Below are 26,681 nucleotides of genomic sequence, written 5' to 3'. Positions count from 1 at the left end.
GTAATTAAACTACTCTTTTACCAATATTTAGTAACGAAATTACATTACAAATTTCTACCAGAAGAAAGTACAGTTACAAATACGAAATTACTTAAAAAGTAACGGATTACAAGTTATTCGTTACTGATAACTGATTACTTCCGAAGTTAGGGTTGTCCCCAGGGAGGTATTTCATGGCCAGTTCAAATTGGGTACGTAATGATCAGCTCGAATTGGGTATTTCATGTCCAGCTTGAATTGTCACGTCTCACGGACATGCCGGTCAGCCCGTGCAATACCCACGGGGGTATTGCACGGGCTGACACAGCCAACATTGCCCACCTGATTCCCCGTTCATGTGCCACCTGAGATGCTAAATAATGCTACATAAGGCAGTAAATGTCACCTGTCAATATTCTCCGCCTCCTGGAAGTTGTCTGGCAGAGGCTTGTTGAGGGTTTCGGGAAGGACTAGGGCGAGCCCCGCGGTCAGTAAGTTCATCAACACAACCAGCACGGCAGGAATAATGGCGCTGGTAGCATCGCCCTAAAAAAAGGAGCGATTAGGTAGATTGGAAGGAGTTCATGAATTCAGCCTTGTGAAATACAAGTATGCATTAAATAGGACCATTCACCAGTTGAAGAACTGATACATGTAGTACAATGAATGTGCTCACACAAGCATGCGCTCGTCGTGAATGGATGCTTTCTTCTATTTACTTTTCGAATGTGAATATTGGCGCCAAATCCTTTACCAAGACAGTTCACTTTTGCTGTTGTAAGTAGTGTGCCTTGAGTGAGGCTTGGATATTGCCTTTCTCAGGGGCGTTGCGTCCCGTAAAAAAAGACAAACGTAATGGTGAAAAAGAAATTGCTAAAAAGTATCTCGACAATATTTGTGTGCTAAGTATGCAGTGAGATTTCGCATTGCTAAATGGCGAAATCACGCTCTATATACGCCAAATTACGTTTGCTGCACATGAATTGCAGATTAGAACAATGTCAACTACATGTTTTCAAAACGTACTTCGTCATTCAGCGGAGTAATTGAAACTTACTAAATCCACGAGAAAAGGCGCAACCATGGCACCAAAGCGGGAACAGGTGAGACAGCAAGCGAAGCCAAAGCTGCGCGCGGATGTCGGAAAAATCTCCAGGACCATGATCCACTTGATGAACCCTCCGACCAGGAAGAAGAACCGCATCAGCATGTTGCATGCCACTCTGGGCCAGGGGGAGCCGTCTGCGATGGAGGTTGACCGTTACTCACAAGGCTTCAACCAACGTTTCTAGAAACACTCAGATGTAGAAACCTGTCCCGGAGGAGAGTCCCCCCTTGCCTCTGAAGAGGACCACGCCCCGTATGAGGCTATACTTTCATCATCATTTACAACAAATAACAGGCTCGCCACGATTTTTTATTTTGTCATCGGACAAATTTTAGATGCTTGTCGGCTGCTGATTGTAATCGTGTGTTGTACCTTCAGTTCTTGTTTAAGACTTAAATATAGGGGCTGCTTTTTTTTTGCATTTCACATGTCGCATCCACAGCCTTATTTATTATCTGTGTGATTTAGTTACAAATAGCTATTTGCAAAACCGCTTCAAAACAAAATGCCGGCACTATAGCCCCAGGACACCTGAGTTGACCAATCCTTCTGAAATAGTAAAGTTAACTCAAGTTATTACCTGTGAGTGTGTGAGGCCGCTAGGAGCAACAGCCATGTATTCACCCGACACACAATTAAGCATCTATTGCACTAGTCCCGCCATTTAATAATAATTATATAGTCGACAGACATACGAATTGCACATGTAAACATACTTATTGTAAAGCGAGTTCGATGTTTCACCACTGGTATTGCCGCCATACATATTAGGCAATATCCTCAGGAGTCTGCAGACAAAAATGATTCTTAACTGCGGCTGCCATGCTTCGGAGGCATGAAGCGCCTATGAGATTTATTCCTGCGTGGATATGTATGCTTGAAGTGAATTGTGTTGTACTTGTTCGTTTACCTGAGCTGTGCATTTCAATTCCTCATTTCGTCAGTGTCACACTTGGTTTCCTGACGATGATCTACGTTTATCTTTAATGTGAGTTGTAGATATCACCGCTTTTTTTTTACCGAAGCTTCCTTAGCGCAGCCCAAAAACATTTATCTTCTCTAGGACTCTGAATCACTGGTTTGATTGTAGGACCTTTTTAAAATTATCAATTAGGTAACGCGAAAGCAGCTACATTCTTGTAATTGGTGGCCTCGCCCAGAAGCTTCACTACTGCTTTGAATTCGCGAATCTTGCTCTCAATGCTAAGTCACGAAGATGATCAACGGAACTATTTCAAGCATGTATCGAACACAACATAATAAGGCTAAAATAAATATCTTGAGTTCTGTGACACATTATATTAAAATGACGTTCACAATCTCTTTGAAAATTAATCAATTGATTCAAAGGTCCAAGCGAGCTAGTCAAAAACGACGATAATAATCCTTGGAGAGGGGGAACATAAGGGGCAAATGACAAACAGTCTGTTCTGCGTTGATTTGGATATTCGGAAAACTATGGGGATGATGCCGCGGGCGAGCGAGGAGTCAACCTGGGGCTAGCGCAGGGTACTTGAGGGCGTGGCAAGGTCACCGGGCAGGCCAGTCTGGAGATCTTTCTGCTCGTCTGAAGGAGCTGGTGTCATCGCGGTAGCATAATAAATGCTACCGCGATGATACCAGCTCCTTCAGACGAGCAGTGAGTGACAATGCCATATATGGCGTCGCACTGTGGGGCTCGCCGCTTGTCGCTAGTTGGCTTGGACGAAGACTTTGATGTCGAGCTGGATTTTGTGGCCATGTTGAAATCCTAGATTGTTTTCTGCTCGGATCTTGTCTTGCGATGCTCGAACGTGCAGACCTCGGAGACACTCGGATTGTGAGAGTCAACACCACCGCTTCTTTCTCTTGATTTGGTCAAGATCTTCAGCGGCGTCGGCAAAGGCCGGCTGCAGCGGTTCCAATTATGCTGTCGGATGTGGTCGTAAAAAGCCTAATTTGACTTGACAAAAAATGTTCACGATTGCAAACTTTGAAAATTGACATATTGTCCATGTCGCCTGCATCCTTGATAAATGCCTCACGGTGACGCTTTGCCCAGCAAATAGTGGAAGTCAAGGAAGCGTTTTACAATCTAGTAGCTCTATGTCTTTAATTGGTTTACCAATGTCGTTAGCTATAAGAATTTTAAAGTTTAGCTTCACTGTGGAGAATGTGGTTGTTATGAGTGGATTAAACCGGACGAGGGTGTTCGTCAATGATCTTGCTATATATCGAAGTAAAACGAGCACCTAAGTGCACACCAAGTACTATAGCCAGCCGGCAACGGCCAGGCGGCGCGAGCAGGGTGAGAGCGCAAAGTTATACCCTGTATCGTTGTAACCTGGCAAAGGGTATACGATAAGCCCCACATTGCGTGCCGATGGCTTCGAAATGCGCGACGTATACGAGCGCAACGTACACATATTGGAGCATGACGCAGCGAAAAGCCTGATACTTCTTCGGAGTTGAGGCGCGCTCCGGTGATACGCAGTCACGTTCCGATTGGCCCGCCAGGGTCGTAGCTTCCGCTCTACTGGCACGTTACGCGATCACGGCTTCCTGGGGTACCCAGTATTTCTTGCTTCAGACACTAGGCTAAGCGGCGCCACCAGAGTAAAAGCTCAGGTTTGAACAATGCAGCCGCCACTCCCAGGGGTACCCAATATTTCTTGCTTCAGTCGCTAGATGGCGCCAAACCAAACAGCATTGCAGGTTGCCTATAGACAGCACATGAGCTTGTGCTACGGTCTTGCTTGAAGAAATTGTCACAAATGGCAATTGATGAGGCGATGAAAACCGAAGGAAACTAAACGTTTAATAAGGAGAACTTGTTCCCAAAACAAAATCGAAAAGGCTAGCGTCGCAGGCGTCGATAGCGGCGAAACAGCGGGATCGAACGCTGGGGCGGGACTGACTCCCGCTTCCACGCCGAGCAACTTTTGTAGCTGCATGGGTTTCTGGAACATTCAGCCTAGAACGTTCGCCGCCTAGTACATTCGCAACTCGTTTAGACAAGAAAGTTCTCAAATTTGCGAGAACGCCAAGTAGAAAGAATAAATAAAATAATATTTCGCTCCCTGGGATCGAACCCAGATCCTCCGCGCAACACCCAAGCACGGTAACCAATCGGCCAAGTACTCGCTCGCTCAACGACGCGTGTGGCAATATTTTGACATCAGAAAGAGCGATGCCGTCACGCTGCACGCCATGGGAGCACACTCAAGAGGAACGCCGATCAGGTCACGAACGCTCAGGAGTCTCGATAACGCCAAGAGGTAGCAGGATGATATTGAGATGTCACGTACAGCGTCAAACTGAAGGTTTTGAACTAAAACTGTCCCGTTCTTTTGCCTCTTTCCTGTTGTCCTATTAGCAGCGCATCTGTCCAACATTTCGGCATGGTAGACAGATTACAACGCACTTTTTTTTATAAATAGTGTTTAATTTATTTTAAGTCAAAAGCCTGCCTGCTGTTTTCACGCTCTTTCTTTTCACCGGAGCTATTCATGCCTGAAGCTGGAAGACTTTTAAAAGTTAAGCGGGGCTTAGTTTGATGCTTGGTTCGATAGAGAGATAGAGAGATACAGGTAAGGAAACAAACAGGCATTTGTTTACTTTTTTCTCTAAATGTTAGACGTTTTGGGATACAACAAAAACACAAACATGCAAGTAAGCTGGACAGAATAAACGATAATACTCCCTGGAAAAGGGAAATAGTAGGGACAAAAGAAAAACACAAATCACCAAACACAGGTAGGTAACTGGTGCGCTCTGAGAAAAATTTGACTGGTGCTGATATCGAACCGGGGACCTCTCCATTTCGAATGAAAAGCTCTACCGACTGAGCACACTAGGAGTTAGACGTCAGTGTAGCAAACGGTTTTTATCAGCTGCCACCCGCCTAACGCCAACAATGGTGAACAGCCCACGTTTTAAGGCTATGACGTAATACGTACTAAAATATTAAGGTGGGCTAGTTGGATATGCATTTTCAAAATAAATAGCGCGAAGGTCAAGAACAAACTGACGGTACAAGCGCTAACTCACAACTGTCGTTTTAATAATCACACAGAAGACGAGAAAGAGGTAGCGTTTCTCTCTCGTCTTTCTTTTCGGTATGAAAAATTCCCAAAATGAAATCGTCTTGATGGAAGAGGAAGTTACGTTGAGGGAACTGAGAAATAAGAATAACGAAAGAGGGCGTTACGTTATAAAAAACTGAAAATTAGCAGAAAGAAAGGAAGAAGTTGTCCACAGCGAACCAAAGAAACCACCTTAAGTAGGAAAGTTAAGGTAGTTAAGTTCTTTTTCAGTTAATGCCACTGATGGTGCACTGACACACGAGTTCTCCTTTTCTTTTATGGCCATTGCCTCATATATTTCCCTTGATGTCTTCTGACGGTACCTTCGATAGATCCTTGTCTCTGTAAGTTTCGGCTTGCAGTGACAGTCTCTTACGTGCACTGCAAGATGCCCTGATGGTGTTGATTTTAGTGACGCAGCGTGTTCACGTAACCTGGTGTTCACACACCGGCCAGATTGACCAACATATACTCTGCCACAGGTGAAAGGTATTTCATATATAACCTGGCTTTGGCAAGGTATATATGTTTGCTTGTGCTTCTGGCCGCATTCTTTGCGGCGGTCTTGTGGGGAATTCATCACAGGACAAAGCTTCTTTAGCTTGTCTGGTGCGGAAAAGACGACAGGGATGTCATACCTGGCAGCCACCTTTTTCATGTTGTGTTTCATGTTTCATTTTGGGAATTTTTCATACCGAAAAGAAAGACGAGAGAGAAACGCTACCTCTTTCTCGTCTTCTGTGTGATTATTAAAACGACAGTTGTGAGTTAGCGCTTGTACCGTCAGTTTGTTCTTCACCTTCGCGCTATTTATTTTGAAAAAGACGTAATACGTATAAAGTTGCATGTGAGCTGCACAAAATAAACGACAATAGTCCCAGGATTCAAGGACCGTTATAGAACCCTCTTTTCAGCTCGGATAGTTTAATGTTGCTAGCGATGTTTTATGTCTACTAATAAGTATTTACGGCAATTAGGGGGATAAAAAATTCAATGTTTTCTTAGTGCAAGTTGTGCCCCAGCTCAGTGTGGTTTATGTCTTCGCACTGTGCTGGAATCGTGTTATATAAGATCGTGATATTTCGATTCAGAGTTTGCTACAACCGAATTAAGTAATAAAGACTGGATGTTAATAATCCGAAACACGAACACTCTAGAAAGGGTAGAAGATGTGGAGATTCGTCCACTCGGAGCATTTTGGTGCCGATGCGCGGCCGTGGGAGGAGGGAGTGCGGGGCTAGGGCAAGGGACACGTGTGCGTGGCAAGGCAACGGGAAAGTCCAGCCGCGGAAGCGTGAGCTGTCGATCATCCGCTCCTTCAAGGGGTCATGTGACGATATCGTGTTAGAATGTTCATGACTTTGCAGAGGTGTACTGGTCCAAGTCTGGCCCAAGTATACTCGAACAGACTGCCACTGCTACAGAGGCTACTTTGTCGCGGTGCAGTAGCGAGAATAAAAGAGGATTATTTCTTTCAGTCTTGCCTTTGCAAAGCTTGATGACGTAATTGTGGGATCAAAACCGCCCGCCTGACGATGGTCGAGCGCGGCTTATGGAGTGAACACGAGAACTGCGTGAACATTCGACTTCGGCTCGTAACGAGCAATGCCTCGGCGGACACTCGGGCAGTGGCTTGTGTTCAACCACTGCAAGTGATGAGAATATCCGAACTCTAACAATGCCTGGTGCTCAGCACGCATTTGCTACTTTGCCAACCCCAGCGCGTGGCTATGATTAGCGTTGGCGGCATAGGATAGGCACCGTGCTGTGTGACAGCTTATTCTGGCTCCGATTTGAGTGGATGAACGATGCTCCTACTTCTCGAATTCGGTTGGCGACTGCCACTACCAAGGACGAAAAAACAAGGCAACTTTATTCAACTATTAATGTTATGGCGCTATTCTAATTAGACTTTTTCGAAAGTAGAAACTATGTTGCATGGCTCCTTTAAAAATGACGCCACGATGACTCCAGACAAGCGGTGAGTAAAAACAACGCAGTACATGAGACTAAATCTAGAAAATTTCGCTCTGGCTTGTAGTTTGAACCAAGGCATAAGAACAATTAAGTGTTTTGTTTTGTGACATGCATGGTCATTTTGTGAGCTAAAACAGACGGCATGTATGAAGTTCCGCAATCTTATATAACGTAATGTATACAGCGTTGTAGTTTCCCCGCCATAGTGGTAAATTGATCTTATGTGACGTGTTCACCTTCAGTTTCTCCTCTGAGTTTAGCGGAAAGTGGACACAATATGGTTCTATATTCACTGCTGAAAACTCACTTAACTCATTCAACACGCCTACAACATTCAAATGCTTCACCGAGAGGTCATATTGGCACTTTGAGGGCAACGCAACCGTTCGGAAAATTTTCCATTTACTGACTTAGTATCTACCATTTGACAGAGCTGGCCGCTGACAGCTGGTCAACCCTCTTTGCGCCTGCGATACAACCGGGCCAGCCTCGCAGTCATTGTCAGAGTTCGAGGTGCCCAAATTATAAATAGTACGGGCATAGCCCTGCAAACTGAGTACTCACCTTTGGTGTCAGGCTGAGATTTGGAACTGAAGATTTAACCGGGTAGAACATCAGGTAAATTAAAGTGATGTTGTTTAACTGAGTGGGAGGAACCCTATAATTAGTGATTTCAGGCCTTCCATGCCAGCCCCTACAATCTCCCTTCCCAAAACGCCCTCGGAAATGGACAGAGTAGACTAATACCTCCGTCAGGCGGGCACCTAAAAGGACCTTTACGCCAAAGGCCATTAGGATTTTCAAATGACCAATACGTCCTGGGGTGCGCGACAGCGCAAGTAAATGTCATTTAGACGATGTTTACAGCTATTGAAGTCTCGTAACTCGTTCAAACGCACAAATCACGTTCACGCCAGACAAATATTATTTTGGCGATATAAATATATTTTTAAGTCTTTCATAAGCAAACGAACTATTAGGAAAGACAAAATGACGAGTGCAGTCAAGTGATTACAACAAAGTCCATCTTAAGCCCAAGAAAAGTAGTTTTTTGACAACTAGTGGCAACCCTGACTGTCCCCCCGCTCTCTCAGTTCTAGTCCTAACGTTGTTCGGAGCTCCCGCTCCTTTCCGTACTTCTGCTGCTCTTTTGCCCTGTTCGGTTTTGCGTCGTGCTCGCGCTTGAGTTTCATCGCACGCATCGGAGGTCCTCCAGCCGATCCTTCCAAAGTCGTATCAGCGCCCAGGTCGCTTCAACGCTCCTCTGGAAGCGCGGCGACCCCTTCCTACTCGTGGACGCTCCTCCGTCGTTCGACATATCGCACGACGCGGGAGTGAGATACAGATATATGTACAAAAAAACATTAAATATATTTCAGCACGGATAGTATTACACTATTAAAGGATGATAAAATATAAAGTAGAGAAATAAAAGCTAGATAAATATGATTGTAAGGAAAATCAAGAGGAGGAGAACCGAAGTGCCGAAGAAGATGACGCGAGCAGGCGACGACTAGGCCTACTAGATAGCTGGGGTCGTGAGTACAAAAAACTATTAGCAGAGCGAGATTTGTGCAGAATATACGTGAAACAAGCTCTTTTTAAATAATAAAAATGCAAAAGCATTGATTTTAGATATCAGTACAATCTTTAATTTCAATCCGCGTCTCTAGTGTAGATCGCTGCTGACGAGAGTACGCCTTTAGCAGCGGTAAAGGATTTGAGAAAACTCAGGTTCACGAAAAGGACCTTTACGTCAAATGCCATTTGAGTTGCCGTGTGGCACTGCCTAAATGACATTTACTCTAAAGTTCTTTTGGCGTAAAGATCCTTTCAGGTGCCCTTCTGACAGGGGTATGATCTTCCAAGGGTGCTTGAGACCACGCTCTTTCCCCTTCGTTTTCTCAACGTTCAAAACCTGCTCGGCAAAGGTGGTAGGCTACCTTAGCGGAGCTCTCGACAAGGGAGCAAAAAATAAGCGTTTCTCACTCTCTCTTAGACAGGACGGGACGTACGCCGCCTGAAGGAGTGTTTTCTTTTTCCACAAAAGCAATATAAACCTGCCAGTCCTGCTGCCACCTCAGAAGGTACCACACCGTCAACTTCTTTGTCGTCAGAACACAGAGACGTCTTCACCGATAACCAATAAAATACTGCAACCACGGAGGTTTAGGAGAAATGTAACTCAGCACAGGTAAATAACGAATGCATCATTGAGCTGGGCCTGTAAATGGAGTAGAAGTGTACGTACGACAGAAGACAAGCTGGAACGTGGCATGCTATTTATAATTTTTTTTAAAGAGCCCGGAGAGGCCTTACCATATTTAGATGTTAAAATGTCCGTACAAATGCAAGGAAGTGTACAACCATTCTGTGGCCATAACTACAACGGTTGCTAGAGGCAAAGTCCCTAAAACAAAAGCACACGATTGATTCTCTTGGATTTACTGAGAACAAATTGTTGCCAGAAAATGTTTTCGAAAGCAATCAATGAGAACAAGTATTTTATGGTTTTGGAGTGTCTACAAAACTTGGGGTTATTTTTAGTGATACGTTTTTGGGAATTGCTAGGCAACTGTGTCACATAGGTGAAAACTTTTAGCACCAGAAACGTTTAGCGACACTGAGTTCTTAGACGCTACTCTCACGGCTACCCTCACGGCACTTTTCATAGTATAGTTTAACGCGTACCATGTGTACACTGAATAGCTGTTTCTAGAATGAAGCGATACTACCGCTAATTGGGTTGGTAAACCTGGCGATCTTATTCAACCTTTCATACCCTCGACCTCTTCTCCTTCAGTGCGCACAGGGAGTTGAGCACCTCCTAGCCAACCTCACTCCTCCTCGCTTACCCCTCTGGCCACATGACCTCCCCGTCAACCAACCAGTGTCGAGCCTCGCGGCCACGCTTTTATCTGGGCTTCATGAAATGCACAACACGTAGCCAAAACACGTTTCACGTTAATATCAAGGTTTGTGTGCACATATGTAAAATACTCTTGAGCTAGCGAGAGGCTTTTAAAAGAAGCATCTTTGCGCGAGTACTCGAAGAAACACAGCAAGTTTCAGAGCTAGGGCATGGCGCCTGCAATATATCCTCCTAGGTAGGGCTGCGTGTATTACACGAAGAAGGCGGCGAGCAGCGGGTGAGCCTCCAGTGCTCTCGCGCGGCACGAAGTATCTTTTTAAGTGACTATTTACAATGTACTATTCCGACCATCCTGACATCTGCAAATAGGTTCTACTGCAAATATATGTAAATCACAGTTTTCTTTCCTTCGGTAGCGCTAAACAAGTATCCGTAAAATAAAGAACAAGAGGAATCGATTAGCCGTGAGATCCCGCCGCAACGTGCAAGGCTCTTGTAGCCAGAAGCTATTATTGTTTATACCATATCTTAGCGCAAAACAGGACTGGAAGCTTGATTGACACGACTTGAAAATAATTTAGGCCGCAACAGGGGAATAAGTGAAGCCTTGAACGCTTCTAGAAGGGTGTTATGAACGTCAAAGCAACAAAAATAGAGGTGTGCGTTGCCTCAGTTTGTCTTGGCGTGCTGCCACAATATAGACAGGTATTAACATAAGCAGTCACTCATATATGTCGTATGGAGCAATAAGTAAATCCAAGTAGGTCTCTTACATTGCCGTCTCGGGCATTCCCTGTAAATAGAAAATTCGGTCATTGCGGTACAGATTGTAATCAGGAGTCTTCAACGTTCATCCCCCGGTCGTGAATCAAGTGCAGTACGCGAGCGATGTTCATGCTTGGAAACATAAACAGATACAAGAATTGAACCCAGGGTCCCTGAGTTGGCAGCTCCGCATAGCTCTTCGGCGGATAAAGTTCAGCGGCAATGTCGCCATTTCCTTGCCGTTGCTTATCTCTATCCATAATGATTGCTCAGTCGCCAAATCGCTTGTTTAGGTTTCAGTGACGAAACAAACTTCCTGCACTTGTTTTGTGGAACACAATGGGTGCACTAGAATTCACAACCCCTTCTTTTTCTCCGGAAATGACAATCAACATATTGTGTTTCAAGTGACTAATGAGGCAATTTAAAAACAAAGCGTAAGCGTGAGGTCAAATTCTAATTTTTTTGGTTTTAGCAAAAGAGAAGATCAGGAACATTAATGCAATGTGCGTGCATTATATGAGCGTTTTTATATGTTATGATTGGCTACACAGAGATTTGGGTTGTTCAGAATGGGTTGCACGCACGACACACTATGTGCTTCCTGAGTTTATCATAATTATTAAGACTCGTTTAAGTTTAGTCAAGACGAGTGTGCGAACAGAATTCGTCACTGGGAAGCTTCAATGGACCTTGCTCCTTACAGGAATTCTTGTAGCGCCTTTAAGGCTTCTTGTATTGCAAGAAGCCCATTTTGGTAACCGAAGTAATCGAAGGGATCAGGTTTGTCGTGGCCGCTACGTCATTTGTTGGCTGCATTGCGGAGTCATAGCGCTCTACGCCCTTTACGCCGTCCATTGGTTCTTTTTGGCGCGATCATATGGGGACCTAAGCAAGAAGAAGTCAGGTTTGCGCGCCTATGGTCACAGAGGATACCACGGGCTCCCATAAGTCGAACTGAGCTGTTTTAACTCGGTTTCTCCAAGTGGCGGCGAGCAAAGGTGTCGGGCTGCCGATCGCGCGCGGTTTGGAATCCGATACTCACTGAGCCGCTTGGTAAACCTCACTCGTTAAATTAGCTATTCCTGGTTGAAGCTTGGTACGAGTAAGTACCAGGAACTACGTCTCCTATGCTTCGATGTTTCAGCTAAAGGTTCTCAATGCTTTATGTTTCCTTGAACTGCATGTTTTTTCTCACATTCGCAAGCAACACCTTTAGAATAAAATTCAGCACATCCACACATTTTGTCTTACAAAAAATTGTTTCTAGTTTTAATTAATTGTGTGTCTTCATATATTTGGAAACGTCTGTATTTGGAAACATCTTATTAACGTTTCCAAATATTCACGCAGCAATGTGGATGCTTCGGCAAGTTGGTAATTCATCCTCCGATAGAACCTTGGGTTGTACCAAAAAGCACCACTCCCGTTTTGTTCCATGCTCTGGAGGGGTGGTTTATGCGGTTTCCCTCTCATGTGGAAAACATTATGTCGGGCAGACCGGGAGGTGTCTCAATGACAGGTTATGAGAGCATGATTGTAACATAAACAGAGTAATTTCAGAAAATCTAGGAACCATTGCCGGGATTGCGGGTGTTCAGCGGACCTGAGTAACTGCACTGTCATTGCCAGAAGTCGTAACCAGCTGACACGAGAGATCATCGAAGCTGAAAAAATAGCCAGGTTGGACAAACAATGTGTTAGAGTATCATCCTTAGCTTCATCAAAGAAAGAATTGAAATATCTAAAGATTTCATCGAAGCACCAATAGTGAAGAGAAATTTTTCGCTTAATTTTTATTAATTTTTTATATTTATTTTTAATTTATTGTTTTAATATTTCTTTTGTTGTCTTTTATTTATTTAATTATTAGTTATTTATTAATGTTTATTGGCTATTTGGTCTGTGGTGAGTAAAAATTTAAATTGTTCTCATTAACGGCAAAGGTGAAGAAGTTGAAGATTTGAGGAAGAAGATATATAGGACTGAGTTGTAAGTCAGCGCTGCGAGTTTGTTTCTTTCTTGTGTGCATGTGAGTTTGACTGTTCATCCGCGCTGTTTCATCCAATCACGCAGTAATATTATAATATCACTATAACTTCTTCGTATCCGTTAATTCCTTGTCATTTGAACTGTGTAAACTTATGGCTTCATTTGAGGATAAATGAAAACATACCTCTCGAAGTTACCACCACTCCAATGCAAAAGACATGCCATAAAAGTGTTACCTTTTGGTAAAAAGGGCGCCGGCACAAAGGCTAAGCCGGCCAGGAGGAGTTGAACTGCCATTGAGCGTCGCCGGCTCCAGCACCTGACGACGTACATTCCCAGAAGCGCCGCTGGCAGCTCTGCCGCGGATGAGACGGTGTAGTTGATGTATGGGTTGCCGGGAATATTTGTGACGTTCAGCGCCGCGTAGTAGTAGATCACGCCTCCCAGAAACCTGCGCACGCAAAAACGAAATACGGAGCAAGTCGACAGGTTCGCTTCAGTGAAGCGCTCTTTCCACAAGTAATGTGGAACGAAATGGCATAGTACAAGTGCGCCGTCACGTAATAACTGTCACATATGAACTCAAATGATGAAACACCTTCCTTTTAACTAAACCAATTATCAGAAGATAACATTATCATTAAACATTTAACATCTCATTAATAAAACTTAATATTTCTGTGAAGATTTCTCGACATGTAAATTTAGATATATAGCTTACTTTTTTTTCATAGACTATAATAATTTTCCTAAATGCTTCTATTGTTGCGTTTTTTTACATATTCTCAATTGTCTGCCAATGAAGTAGGGGGCGTGGACCTCCTCAAGCCGACAACTGTCGGCTTTTGGTCGATGCCTTTAGCGACAGTATTTCAAAATGCAGGAACAAATAAATTGAATGAATGAATGAATGAATGTTATGCACTTTAAAGATCCCGACTTAGCCGCCCTCCTGCAATAACAAATTTGCTTCTCACGAGCGTTGTTCAAAAGGTACTGCCATATATATGTTTGCCCGTCTGAATTCTAGCAGAATAAACCCCCTCAACATCAAACTTCCTATCTGAGCCTCACTGGCAGTAAAGATTGTAACTCAAAACTGCGGAGTTTACTTCAACATCTTAGCACGGTTCTTCCGCTAAATATGAAAAAGTACGTCTGGGATGGTTTATGTGTGTCTTATGCACAGGTCCCCTTAACCTGCATTAGCATGATATTAAAAAAATCCGAAAGGATCTAATACAAAGTAGGTTCGTTATTTTGTAATGCAGCCGCATTTAACATATTTTATACACTTCAATTATATCTGAAAACTACGCTTTTTTTTACTGCGTTCAGAAACTAGACACCGATGTAGCACGCAAAGAAACGCCTAGCTTGGCAAATGTTCGGCAACCATAAGGGCCTAATACGATTTTCTTCCAAGGCGTTAGTGCCAGAGTGTATTTTTTGGCGTTTCTATTGCTTTCTTTGTGGCTCGCCACATAATTACACAAGCGCCAGACTGGAACGAAATGTACCAGATTTGAACTGAAAAACCAGCAGCGAATCCTTAATGTGGCACTTGTATGGCAATTTTGATTCAAGGTGGCGATATCAGGACCAAAAAAACAGAATTGAGCCTAAATCTGAAGCTGTTAAGCAACCTAGGCTCAAAATCCCTGATTACAGCCACATTCCAAGCACTAAAGCCTAACTGTGGCGCATTTTTAGCGAATTATTGCCAATATACACAGACTCAGTTAAAATATGATCAAGTATGACTACATTTTATTCTTCGGGCTTTTCAAAACACCAATACCCCAAACAAAAAACAATACAAAAAATAGCAATTTAGCCCAATGAATTGTGCTAACTGGCCATGCATTAAATAGACGTAGCGGTATCTGGAGAAGTGGAAAAACAGCGCAAAAGACAAAATGTAATTGGAAAGACTACACAAACAGACTTCAAACTGACCAACCAACTAGCCCAACTTCAGACGTTACTGAGGTTTGTAGAGTTTTTGTTTGTTCAACTACTCAGTCACAACCAAAGCTCACAATACGTCTAATATATTAGCAAGTAAATTACGAAACAAGTTTAACATTGCTACACCATACACATGCTGTCTTAACAAGCTAACCTGCAAATCATCAGTGTCTGATTTCGTAGGTAAGTTACTATATAATGAATAAGCAATGGTTTGTTGAATAAATAAATAGATTTGGAAAGAAAGGAGAGTATTGAAAAAGAACCTTAAAACCACACGTGCTTCATATTATTGCTTTGAAACCTAAATTATATTTGTACGGCCTACTGAGTAACTTCTTGCTCTCAGATGCGCGCCTCTAGTATTAGTATCAAAGGAATCGTAGATAATCCCAATTACGAATTACATTAATACTTTCTTTTATTTATCGTGCACTTTATGCTGTTTTTCTTTTGCTTACGAATGTATGTATAGTGACAGCGACGCTTTCATTGCGCATATTAAATTGTGCAAATGGGAAGTCATGCGTCCTTTGCTGGAGAAAATTGAAAGCGGCCTTTTCTTCAAGAATACTTGAAGTTAAGAAGAAATATACTAATATTGATGCGTTTGGGATATATTATCGTTAATTACAACTGAATACTCATATATTTAGGTAACTAGTAAGATCGATGATTATGAGATCAGCTACAGAAAGAAAAAAGTGACGAGAGAAGCACGAGGAAATAAAACCGCCACCACTGAACGGAGGCGCCGGGGTTCCTTCCTCAACACAACCTGATGCCGAAACCCGTCGAGATGACATAAACCGCAAGTGCAAGACCCATGGCGTTGTGCGCACAGACATGAGCAACACAGTCACACTGATCGACATTCTGCTCTAGATCCCGGGCTCGTCAGGGCTTGATTTACGGACCCAAATCGATTACCAGATCCAAAGGCAAACCAGAATGGCTGAGATTGATAATGGCATCCTGGCTCTGACCACAGATGATGACTTAGAAGGCGAGCTTGAGCGAGGCGATGAATACCACTTTTAAATTCAGCCCAGAGTTCACGCGGGTTTCATATGCACTTGACTCCAAAATAAACATGTCCCCACTCACGGACGTCAACTTGCGCGTGATAGACATCACACCTAACACCGTGCCGGCAAGGCGGCCTCCCCCCCACGAGAGCGACCTCCAACAACACCCTTCCAGTTTTGCCCTAAGGAGCCATCGGACAGTGACACTTCCGAAATTCAAGGTTCCGACCTTTGCGAAAATCTCAAGGATCGGAGAGGGTTTTAAGACCATTTCGATGTCACGGTTCATGCGAATTATAATCTCTCTGTCATTTAAAAATTTAGGCATTTAATGACGTATCTAAGAGGAAACTCAAGATGAGCAGTTAAAGAAAATCGACTCTTAGAACAAAACTAACACCTTGAAGTGCAGGCACTAGACCGGTTTAGAAAACGCGATATACTAATCGACGATCACATTGATCAACCTTTGAATTTGACTGCAACGAGCACTTCCAGCAAAGTAGCTCAACTTTGGCAAATTCCCAATGCAATATGTTTCCCCAGCACGTCTCTTGAAGGCTTAGAATTTCCACCTAGCAGTTATGACGTCGGGCTCCACCGGATTCTTATGCGCGACCTTCCCTGTGAACTCGCTATTCTTTACCGCCAAAGGCTGAAAAATGCCGCACCGCCATCTTCAACGAGCACACAGGACCATGGCCCAAAAAAAAACATGTCAATAGTATCATTGCTTATTTGCGGATGCAAGTGGAAATCCGAGAAGATGGCCAAATGGATCACTCAACTCACACTTTTCGACGTGGTTTATCTCCAATAAGACCCCAAGAATATAACCTGACCAATAACCCTTAAGCTATCGCACTAACGACTGAATCCGCCCGCAACTGATCAACTGCGTGGCCATCTTGAGGCACCTTCGAGCACGTGGTGCAAAACTGTCAGGCCCAACTTTCACCCCAAGATAAACAAACTAAGCTCGCACGTTCCTGTTATTGCTTTAAATGCGGTAAGCCAAATCGCATCGCTCGCGTTTGCCGTTCATGTAGAAGCTTGTCGCGTTTATGGGGTGGGGGTCATCACTTGACAGTTATTTGTGGACTTTCACACCACCTATCATCCTCTTCAAACATTCCGCAGCCTCGAGTGCCACATAAAAACGCCACAGCTGTTAGCGTCCCAGCCAGCCATTGGTGCTCTTCTGCCATCCTGTTACGAACAGCTAGAGCGCGGGCATCAAGGACGCCCAGGAACGTTCTTGTAAGACTCTTAATATACAAAAACAGCCAGCGCACCTTCATCAGACGTGATGTTTTTGAACAGATTGGCTGTGAAGTTGAAGGCCAGGAGGACCTTCACTGGGGACCTGCGGCGTCGTCCTTCGCTCGACGCGCACCGGCGAGTAGCGCCGCGGTGCCGAAGACCGAATAGGACGCCTCCCGACGTCATTGGCGATGTTAGGCGCCCCGGAACGACTGCCTCCACGTCGTCGCTGTTGGCCGAGCGGCCGCCTGGTGTCTGCCGTCTCGTCGCGAGAAGCCGGCCCTGATTATCGTTTTCCGCGACTTGCCGTGGGGGGCTTCGTGGTCTGGCTCTCATGGGCCTTTGCGGGAAGTGGGCCGGGTGGTGGGAACGGATAATTCTAACCGTCAAAAACGCACCGACGGGAGCCCTTGGAGGCAGCAGCCTAACGTTCTAAGAACTTACCACCATACCCTATGACATAGAAGCCGCCAAGAACTGCCGTCCACTTACCCATGTCAGTAACGATTAGGGATGCCGCCAACGTTTTACGAACCGAGGGTTAGATGACCGAATCAATCGGTTCGAAAGATTCAAAATATTTCGAACTTTCAAACCTTCTGTATAAAAGAAATTCGACGGGAGTCGAATTTTCGAATTTGTTGAACTAACAAGTTCGACGCTTTTCGAAAACTCGAACTTCGCACGTTCAGAAATGCAATGTTTTTCGAACCTTCGTACTTATTACGCTGGAAAGTTCGATTCTTTTCGAACTTTTCAACTTATTGCGCTGCAAATATCAATGCTTGTCGAACTTTCGAACTTGATAGACTAAAAAATTTGATGATTTTCAAATTTTCGAAATTCTTCCACTAAAAAGTTTGAAGCTTTTCGAACTTTCGAAGTTCCTACGTTAAGAAATTGGATAATTTTCTAACTTTCTAACTTTTCTATCTAGTTTATTTGGAAATTTTTTGAACTTTTGGATCCTGGAAAGTGAAAAGTTCGGCGAACATCGAACTGTTAGGGTTAGAGTTCGAAGTTCGTCGAACTTGGAAAGACCGGCGAGCGGATTCATTTGGATTCAAGCAGTGAGGCTCATTCGTATTTTTTTTTCTCAAATTTTTACATGCGGTCATGCATTCCTTGCGAAAGACAATACCGTTTATTTCAATGTTTTGGCATGCTCAGTTTTAAAGAAATAAATACCCGAAGTAGCGAGGAAGGACGACGGGGTTTTGACACTTGCCGTTTGTGCCATATTTGAAGCGCGCTATAGCCGAAGGTATTTATTTATGGTAAAGATGTTAAACTTTTTAAGAATGATCTCTGCATACCCTAGGTCAGTGTCGTCGTAAGATATGATTATTGTTATTCGAGATGAGTTTCGAACAAATGTCCAAACACGTGTCTACGGACAATTCTTCCCTAAACTTGGTAATTTGTTTCGTCTAAATCGTTTGAGGAATCGCATATAAATCAACACCACAGACAGTACATATCATTGCCATCTGCAGAATACGAAATAATGTATTTATCGTGTCTTCACGTTGAGGAATAAACTAACTCATGGCGGAAGATTTCTAATATTGTTCAACTTCAGCACGTCATTAAAAAAACGCCATTTCAATTTTTTTTTTCTCGCTTCACATTACTGGGACATGTTTCGTTTAGCCTGTATGCATTTTCATAGGAGTAACTTGTTTCGAAGTTCTGAGCCTCTGAATATGCAAGAACGCAACTCTTCCGGCGGGTTATTGACAGCTTTTTTTTTTTTTTCTCTGCAGCTTTTCATTTCCGCATTTATTCTCCTGTTTTATTTTATTTTTTTTTTACAAATGGCGCTCCTATTTAGGTCGAAAAAACATAGCGTTGAGCTTCCGAACAACTAAGCATGTGACAAGTAGTGCCTTCTGACAACGAGTTTCCAACAATGACCATCTACGCGATATTTTATGCAGTGAAGAGCGACAGCATAAATATGTTTAGATTAAAATAAGCTCGACCACGCCCTCTTTCTCCGTATTGTTTTCTTTAACAGTCCGAAATATCTGGAGGAGGGGGGGAAAGGGGACACTGGAGTCCCCCCCCCCCCCCCCCCCCCCCCTCGTTTTTTCTCTTCCGACGTCACTGCTATCGTAGAACGCTCCTCGACCTCGGTTGTGTCGGCTTTGTGCTTTTTGCTTGGCGTTTCTTCCGTCCCGAAAAATAAACCTCCAGAACAATTACAAACTGAACTTACTATATGCCAGCGTCACTCGGGCGGCGTTCGATCGGAGGACTACCAGCGTGCAAGGGGGTAGGGAGGCAGTTTGCCAGATCGCTTCAAGGTTTTTCTGGGTCTCAACCACCTGCCCGCCCCTGGCCGTTTTTAGCTGGATAAGTATCGTAAAACAGTGCGTTCGTGTGATCACTACTACGTGATGCACGTTAAAAACTCCCCCGAGCTGGCGGTCACAATTACTGATCTATTGTCACACGTCACTCTGCACTGGCAAATATTCTAGCACATCCGGGACACTCGTCGTCTCATTTAATTGCCTGACCAACTTAACGCAGTCTAAATATCACACCCGAATTTTCTTAAAGGAGGGTCGCAACAATTTCCGGACTTCGGTCAAAAATTTGTGGAAGTTGCCCTCTGACACTTCTGAAGTAAAGGACAGAAAATCGATTTCGCCTGCGTGTCGTAATTGTTGTGTTGAAAAAAGAAAGGACGAATATTGGCATTTCTGGCACCCCTAAACTCACTCCCAGTCTTCAGGGTCACAATTGGTCGCACTCCTAGTGACGTAATTTGGGGTGCCGTGTAGGTTCCCGTCACCCGTGTGCTCTCTCGAAAGACGTGTCCTCTCCCTCTCTGCGCTGACATTAGCGGGCGTTATGCTGCAGCTTAAAGCCGAGCGAGGTCACGTAATCTTCTCGCCGTAGTTCATTCGGCTGCCGCTCGCGGCTGCAGGTGGGAGAACAAGCTCGACTTTCGCTTTGCGATTATGCAGCGAAACAGCGACATTTTTAACGAAGGAGATGTTTTCTCGATCCTCCGGGTCACGATAAACAATGTAAAAATGGCAAGATGCAAAGTCGTTCAATTTTAAAATCGTTGCACCCCCCCCCCCCCCTTTAACCGCAGTTCGTGAAAACTAGTGAGGCGTGAAAACATTATTTGAAACTGAAACTGTGGAGGAACATGAAAACCGGACTTCGAACTTTGCACACTTGAACTAGGAAAAGAACTCGCAGCCTTCGAAGTTTTTTTTTTTTTTTTTTTAGTTAATTAAGCTTTAAAAAAGAATCGGAACCTTCGACCTTTTCGAACTTTATGTCTATAAAAAATTCAAAATGTTAGATTTTTCGAATTTTAGATCTAAGGAAAATTGAAATCTTTAATTTTTCGAACTTCAGAGTCAAATAAATCCGAAATCTTTGAATTCTTTTAACTTTAGATCACAAGAAGCTCAAAATTTTCGAATTTCTCGAATTTCAAGTTAGGAAAGTTGGATATCTTCGATTTTGTCAAACCTCAAGTAAAAGAAAAAATATTCCAAATGACCGAAACCGAACTTTTAGAAACCATGAAAGCTTCGAACTTTTCGAATTCGAAACTCCGCGGTGTGCGAAACTTTCGACCTTTTCGAAGTCGAACATCGGTACGGTGGAAAATATCGAAATATTTCGAATTCTAACCTCAGTTCGGTTCGAAAATATCGAAACCTTTCAAATTCGAACCTAGGGTGGTTCGCGACATCCCTAGTAACGATACTGGGGAACTCGCGTCCTTAACACCATGACTTTTGTTGTGGCCAAGCGAGTCCTAAGTCGTCCTCTTGGTGCGGTAATCTTGTCGCAAACATTGACTGCTGCTGAATTAAGGCGTCCTAATCGGTATCGCCATTTATTAAGAATTGAATTCTAGATACAATGAAAAAACGAATACTCACTGCTTCTTGACTTCGCACATAAGAGCCAGTCACGGTCATTAGCCGGTATCAGAGCAGGATATATTGCCGTCGTTGAAAACGATTCGCCACCACTTACATGAAAGTTCGGATTTGTTACAGCGACACTCTCACTGAGAGACGGAATACCAAGTGCCTGCACACTTCGCCTTGCAAATGGCGAATAAATGCATCGTCTCATTAAAAGTATTTACTTTCTTGAAGCGAACGTACCGAGGGAAGGATAGAAATAATTCAGTTTAACGTAGTTTCTTTCCAATACCAGACTCACCTCTTTTACAGTTAGCCATAACGTTTTATTTTTACATTGTGTTGAATTGTCTCAAAATGTTTCGGCCATTTTTCACTGCAATTTTTTTTTTTTTTTTGTTTTTGCCGTATTGCCCCTGACCAGTAATATATTGTGCTGCCTATTCATTCTAAGAGTGCGTCGTTCCAAAGAATTCTGCACAGCTCCGAGGATATAGCCACAATGGAAAGTTGTTGTTGATTATGAACTCAACTAAAAGGAAGAAAAAAAAAGAGACGAGAGGGACATGAGAAAACAAAACGGCCACGAGTGAACCGGACGAGCCTTGGTTCCTTCCTCAACAATCTAAAGGCGTATTGGTTTGATCGCCTGGGTGCTTTGATGCAGTTGCGCATATCAATACGTACCACACTGCAAGCCCAGTTTAGTGGACGTATTTAGCCGAAAAGGAATGCAAGGAACAAGTCGTCTGCTTCTTGCAGAGGAGGTGCTGTGACGTCAGAACGACGCCGAGCTCTGATTGGCTTCGATTGAAAGAATCGTAGCTAGGCCTCAAAGCAACCTGCCTCGAGGTCCACCAGCTATTTTTCTCTCAGAGTCAATCAGAGCTCGGTCTTCTGATGTCACCACAGCCCCTGCAAAAGAAGTACACGAACTTACGCTCCCTTTGGGTTAACAACAGCAAGAGGCAACCCCACCCCGAGAGAGGCCGCTTCAGGAGGCGTTATCATAAGTTCCCGATAAAGTCTATCGAATCTTACTTGACGAGCATAGCCCACCGACATGAATCATGAAGGGCATTTTGAACGAAGAGATCTCACTGTTCATTCAGCTGCTGTCGGCCGCCATTTGCTTCCTAGAACCAGCACCGTCAGTCCGTCGGACAGTCGGCGCTTTAAAGGGGCACTCAAGTGGTTTCTCAGTTCGTGTTTTGATGATGACAGCTGAGTCTAGACGCCCTAAGTATCCCTAAAAACCAAAAAATATAGTCATACGGTGATTATTTGTTTAATAAAAAGAGTAATTGAAGGCCGCCGAACCTCGGGATCAATTCGAAAACGAAACCACTCACACTGGTCACCGCTCGCATATCAAAACGATCTCGGGCCAATGGCGTTGGACGACGTTCCGTCGCCCAGTGATACCGAGGTAGCCGCACCGGCCGAACCTCTTTGTCATTCGAGCTTCGATCATGGCGGAGTTCTCTACGCTCGAGGACCTGACGCTGTTAGAGGTTGATATTCTTCGGTAGACAGCCGACCTGGGGATGATTTCCTATGACGCCACTCCGACGTGCGATGTGGACGATAGCAGCGCTTCGCAGTCGTGTTCGGGTTCCGAGGACGATGAAACGCAGACCTTTTCGGGCGTTCTTCGATTTGCGGTTGGGGCAAGCCATAGCCAAACAAACGTTTGGCATCGCAGCATAACCTCTGGTACGTGATGTCAAACGATGTCGCCACGTTGACTTTTGCCTCGGGAGGACGGCAGGCTGGGTCAGACATGTGCAACGAGCGCGTTACCTACGACTGCGTCCGTTGCAACCGGAGCGACCGGAACGACCGCTCTGCGCCGCGCGTACACACACCTGCAACCACTGCAACAAGCGCAGCGAGTCGGCAGCACGGCGACCGCTTCTACGCCGCCGTCAGCTGTTTCAGCGGCGCCTCTAAAAAGGGGGCGCACTAATACTCAATGCCATAACAGAATATAGACAGACAGTTTTCTATACCCTAAAGCTTTATTTTTTTTTTTCGTGATAGGCTTGCAGGGTACAGTGGATGAAAAAAAAAGAGAAAAAGATTCAGTACGCCGTCTTCGTTGATCACGACCCTAATTCACGCCCTTGCCAATAGTACAAATATCGCCACACGCCTTTTCTACGATTATAAAAGACGATGTAGTCTTTGCAGCGATATAGCAACGTAGAATTATGATTGCGTGATCAGTTAGACGTTGCGAGCGTTCAGGATTCCCAACACTAATCACTTTTCTCCGGTGATGAAAACGCGTGAAAATTCGCATCCTTTATACGGTACGCGTCAGTAATACCTTGAACTTGAGCACACGTATGAAATGCGCCAAATCAGAAATCCGGGCGATGTTCGAGGACACAAATGCTTAGAAAGCACCACTGTAGTCGAAGTAAACAAACACGACGGCACGGGCGTTTCTGCTGTCTTGAGACTGCCACCACGACATCGCCACACGAGTAGGTGGATCTTCCATTCTAGTACGTGCTGGGTTATTACAGCGATACACGACGAAAATTCACAGTCAAGGACAGCGCTTTTACGCGGAACGATGAGCTTTCACCACGCCGTCACGTCGACGATCACCACCGACGCCATGTTTTCAGATAGAAGGAGCCCGGCACGACCGGCATGCAACGAGGCGCGAGTTCATGATACGTGCGCTTCCGCACATCCCGAGGGAACGGGAAATTCACCCCCCGCAAAGGAAGGCAAGGAGAAAACGTAGTCCCTTGTTTGTGAAACGATAATTGCACTATTGCGTATTCTAAACTAGAACTATTTTACGTCTTGTGAAATTATCATGCACAACATATCTAAATAATTTGAAAATTGTTTCTTTAGCGAAACTTTACAAAGGCCGCCAAAATTTTCAAACTTACGATAATTTCATTGGTTAGCGCAGGAACAGGAAAGAGTCCGCATGTATTGTGTTTCTGCGCAATTCTTCTGCCTTCTAAAACTGAAGATACTCATTCATTGACACTTCCTTAACGCCATCGCACCAAAAGGTAGCTTCCCCAAAAACAACTTGAGTGCCCCTTTAAGGAATGTCGGTACTTATACAGCAATACATGGATCTGACGCCACGCCGATGCGCTGGCGCTGCTATCGGCTCGTGAAGCACGTGCATGCACCCGCGCTTAACTCGCGCAGACCTGGTTTTTGTGCACTCGCAGTTCACACACCTGTTGTGGGTAAACACCGAATCGTTTGCAAACAGCTCACCGGCTTATACCCTGTGCGCCTTTTACCTCGGATATTTCCTCTGCATTTATTCCACAATGTCTCACAAAAGAAAAAAAAAATATTCTCCTTAACTGCGCAGTTCCACGGAAACGAGAAGGGATGGCACCTTTTTCTTCTCAGTGAAGCTTTGTCACTCTCATATTATCACCAACTTATTTTGAAGCAAAACTATTGAATTCTGTAAATTGGAAACAACACAAAAACTGTTAAAACGTCAGTCTTGATAAATAATTTCACTGTTGGTTGTTTGTCGCGCTCTTTTGAACTAGAGAGCCTCAAGTAATACTGCGTTCAACTCAGACCATGGAGAGCGTTTGCAATAAAATGGCGGCGTTAGAGGTGGCGGATTATACCCTTTTTCGCTTCTAAAAAAATACTTATACTACCAGAACAAAAATGGTATTTAAAATATTTTTTATTCTTCGCATAGAAGATTTAAGCATCTCATGGTATGTTTATAACTGGGCTTACGTTGAAAAACCACCCGTAACCCCATACACCCGAAATAACATTTTTCAGTTTAAAGGCGCCCATAAACACGTAGCCCTGGGCGAGCGGTTGAACGCACTCTTACTTGAGGCTGTCTACTTTGTACAGTTGTGGCGTAGACAGGACATGTAGGTTCGAACTTCGAAATACTTACCACAGGACAAAAAGCACGCATGTGTTCCTTCTCATCTTAGGAGTTCTAAAGAAGTCAAAGAACCTGATCTTCGTTTTTCGGGACTCCTGCACAGAAATCGAGAGGAACAAGATATGATGATGAGCACTTGGAAGTAAATATTACGTAACACGATGGAAAAGACTTATAGCCGTATTTATTCTGGAATAATTTGAAACATGTTATTTGTGCCATTTCGGAAGAACAAACCTTCGTGATTTATATCTGGCAATATTCGAATCCCACAAACACTATCCTTAATTATTTAAAAAAAATCATTTTATTGTGTACAATCAAAATGTTGTGTTGTCATTTCTTAGTAACCGCCATTGTATGTGCCAGTCAGTGGCTCTGTGTTTAAAAAATGGGTGTGCGGAAAGCAGAAAAAGTTGAAGCGAATTTAGCGCCAGCAAAAATATGTGTATACGCGTTTAAAGACATTAAGCTTTAATTTACTTCTCGTAAAGCAAAGTTATTCAATCAGTTTTCGACGATGGTTTAAGAAATATTGTGTCACAATTGGGTTACACATATCAAAATAACAAAATCAACTTCTTCGGAACACGATATCCTTTGGCAACAGTGACAACAATCCCATATTAATGAATATAGCTTTATTGACGTTATACACAATGCGTGCTTGAATTAGTTGGTATGTCTGATTTTTGCTAAGGCAAACGGGAAACGTTCGTTGGCAATTTGACTGTGTGTGTCCTTGTAACATAATGAGAATGACAAGGTATTTGTGTCATGAATGAAATGCCATTTAGAGTGATAGCGGAAATGTGTACGCAATTAAAAGGTGTTCAGCAAGAATCAGGCATCAACAGTTATCATTAAGTTATTAGTGTGTAATCACATATCTAGTGTTATGGTTGCTGAAAGCAGGCAGATCATCTGCTCTTTCTCTACTTCCAATAACCTTAATATCTTTTGTTGCGTAAAGAATATTAGGGGCCGCATTAGAAAGAAAAAGACATGAGGTTACTATTAAAAAAAAAAACATCAACAACAAGTAAGGTCGTTGTTGAAAATCCGAGCCGCCGTCCTCCCATCTTATTTCAGGATCTTTTGTCTAGATAGGCTTAACATGTCTCACAAAATTTTAAACGTACCCACTCACGCACTCCCAGGCTCTGTTTTGCTTGATGAAAATGGTGAGGACCTACAAATCTCAAAATCTACCTTGATTTCTATTCGTAAAGAGCAGGAGAAAACAATATTTAGGTCTCACCAATTTGCTTTGTAGACTGAGGTCATTCATCACTTGGTCCATATCTGGAATTGGTCTTCGGTTTATCTTTAAGACTTTCACCATCGTAGCCTCGGCGTCTTCAAGGCGCCCTTTAGTCAACAGCCAACGGGGAGATTCCTGAAGAATGCTTACCGGGAAAGGAAAGGGAATCGAAACGTCTAGTATGTGTTGTAATAAATACGCTTCCTAGTATTTTGTGGGCAACAATTTGTGATACATATTCGTTGAGGTCCTTTCGTACTTTATAATGTGCCGTATATTGGTGTCAGGCCTCCTAACCTCAATCAATCATTGACGGTTTATTTAGAAATAAACAAAGAGTACAAAAGTCCACGAGGTGCGGCTAAAGGTGACCAATGTGTCTCCTGACGAGGCCATCACATGGGGTTTGCACATCAGGCTACAAAATATCCTATTAAAAAATTTAAAACAATTATACAATACATTTATATATTTACCTAGTACAAGCACAGTGCAAAGGAAACCCACAGCCCTCCTAATAAAAATAACAAGGAAATCAAAACAGACAAGAGAGAAGATCGCAGGGTGAAATAAA

The 26,681-nt window shown here is 43.7% G+C and overlaps 1 protein-coding gene across 1 annotated transcript in view; it reads right to left on the bottom strand.

The window, feature by feature from the left end:
* Positions 1-381: 381 nt before the first annotated feature.
* LOC8051502 (organic cation transporter protein) overlaps positions 382-26,681 on the bottom strand; it is an 83,424-nt gene continuing 57,124 nt past the window's right edge. The window contains exons 5-9 of the mRNA XM_029969382.2: positions 26,105-26,252; positions 24,853-24,938; positions 12,994-13,208; positions 1,037-1,221; positions 382-525 (exon numbers count right to left, since the gene is read on the bottom strand). Coding sequence (XP_029825242.2) covers positions 382-525; positions 1,037-1,221; positions 12,994-13,208; positions 24,853-24,938; positions 26,105-26,252 — 778 coding nt within the window. The remainder of the gene's footprint in view (positions 526-1,036; positions 1,222-12,993; positions 13,209-24,852; positions 24,939-26,104; positions 26,253-26,681) is intronic.

This window comes from Ixodes scapularis, unplaced genomic scaffold, assembly GCF_016920785.2.
Source record: "Ixodes scapularis isolate PalLabHiFi unplaced genomic scaffold, ASM1692078v2 PGA_scaffold3__209_contigs__length_174095766, whole genome shotgun sequence".
Classification (NCBI taxonomy): domain Eukaryota; kingdom Metazoa; phylum Arthropoda; class Arachnida; order Ixodida; family Ixodidae; genus Ixodes; species Ixodes scapularis.
This window is presented reverse-complemented; position numbering and strand designations above follow the sequence as displayed.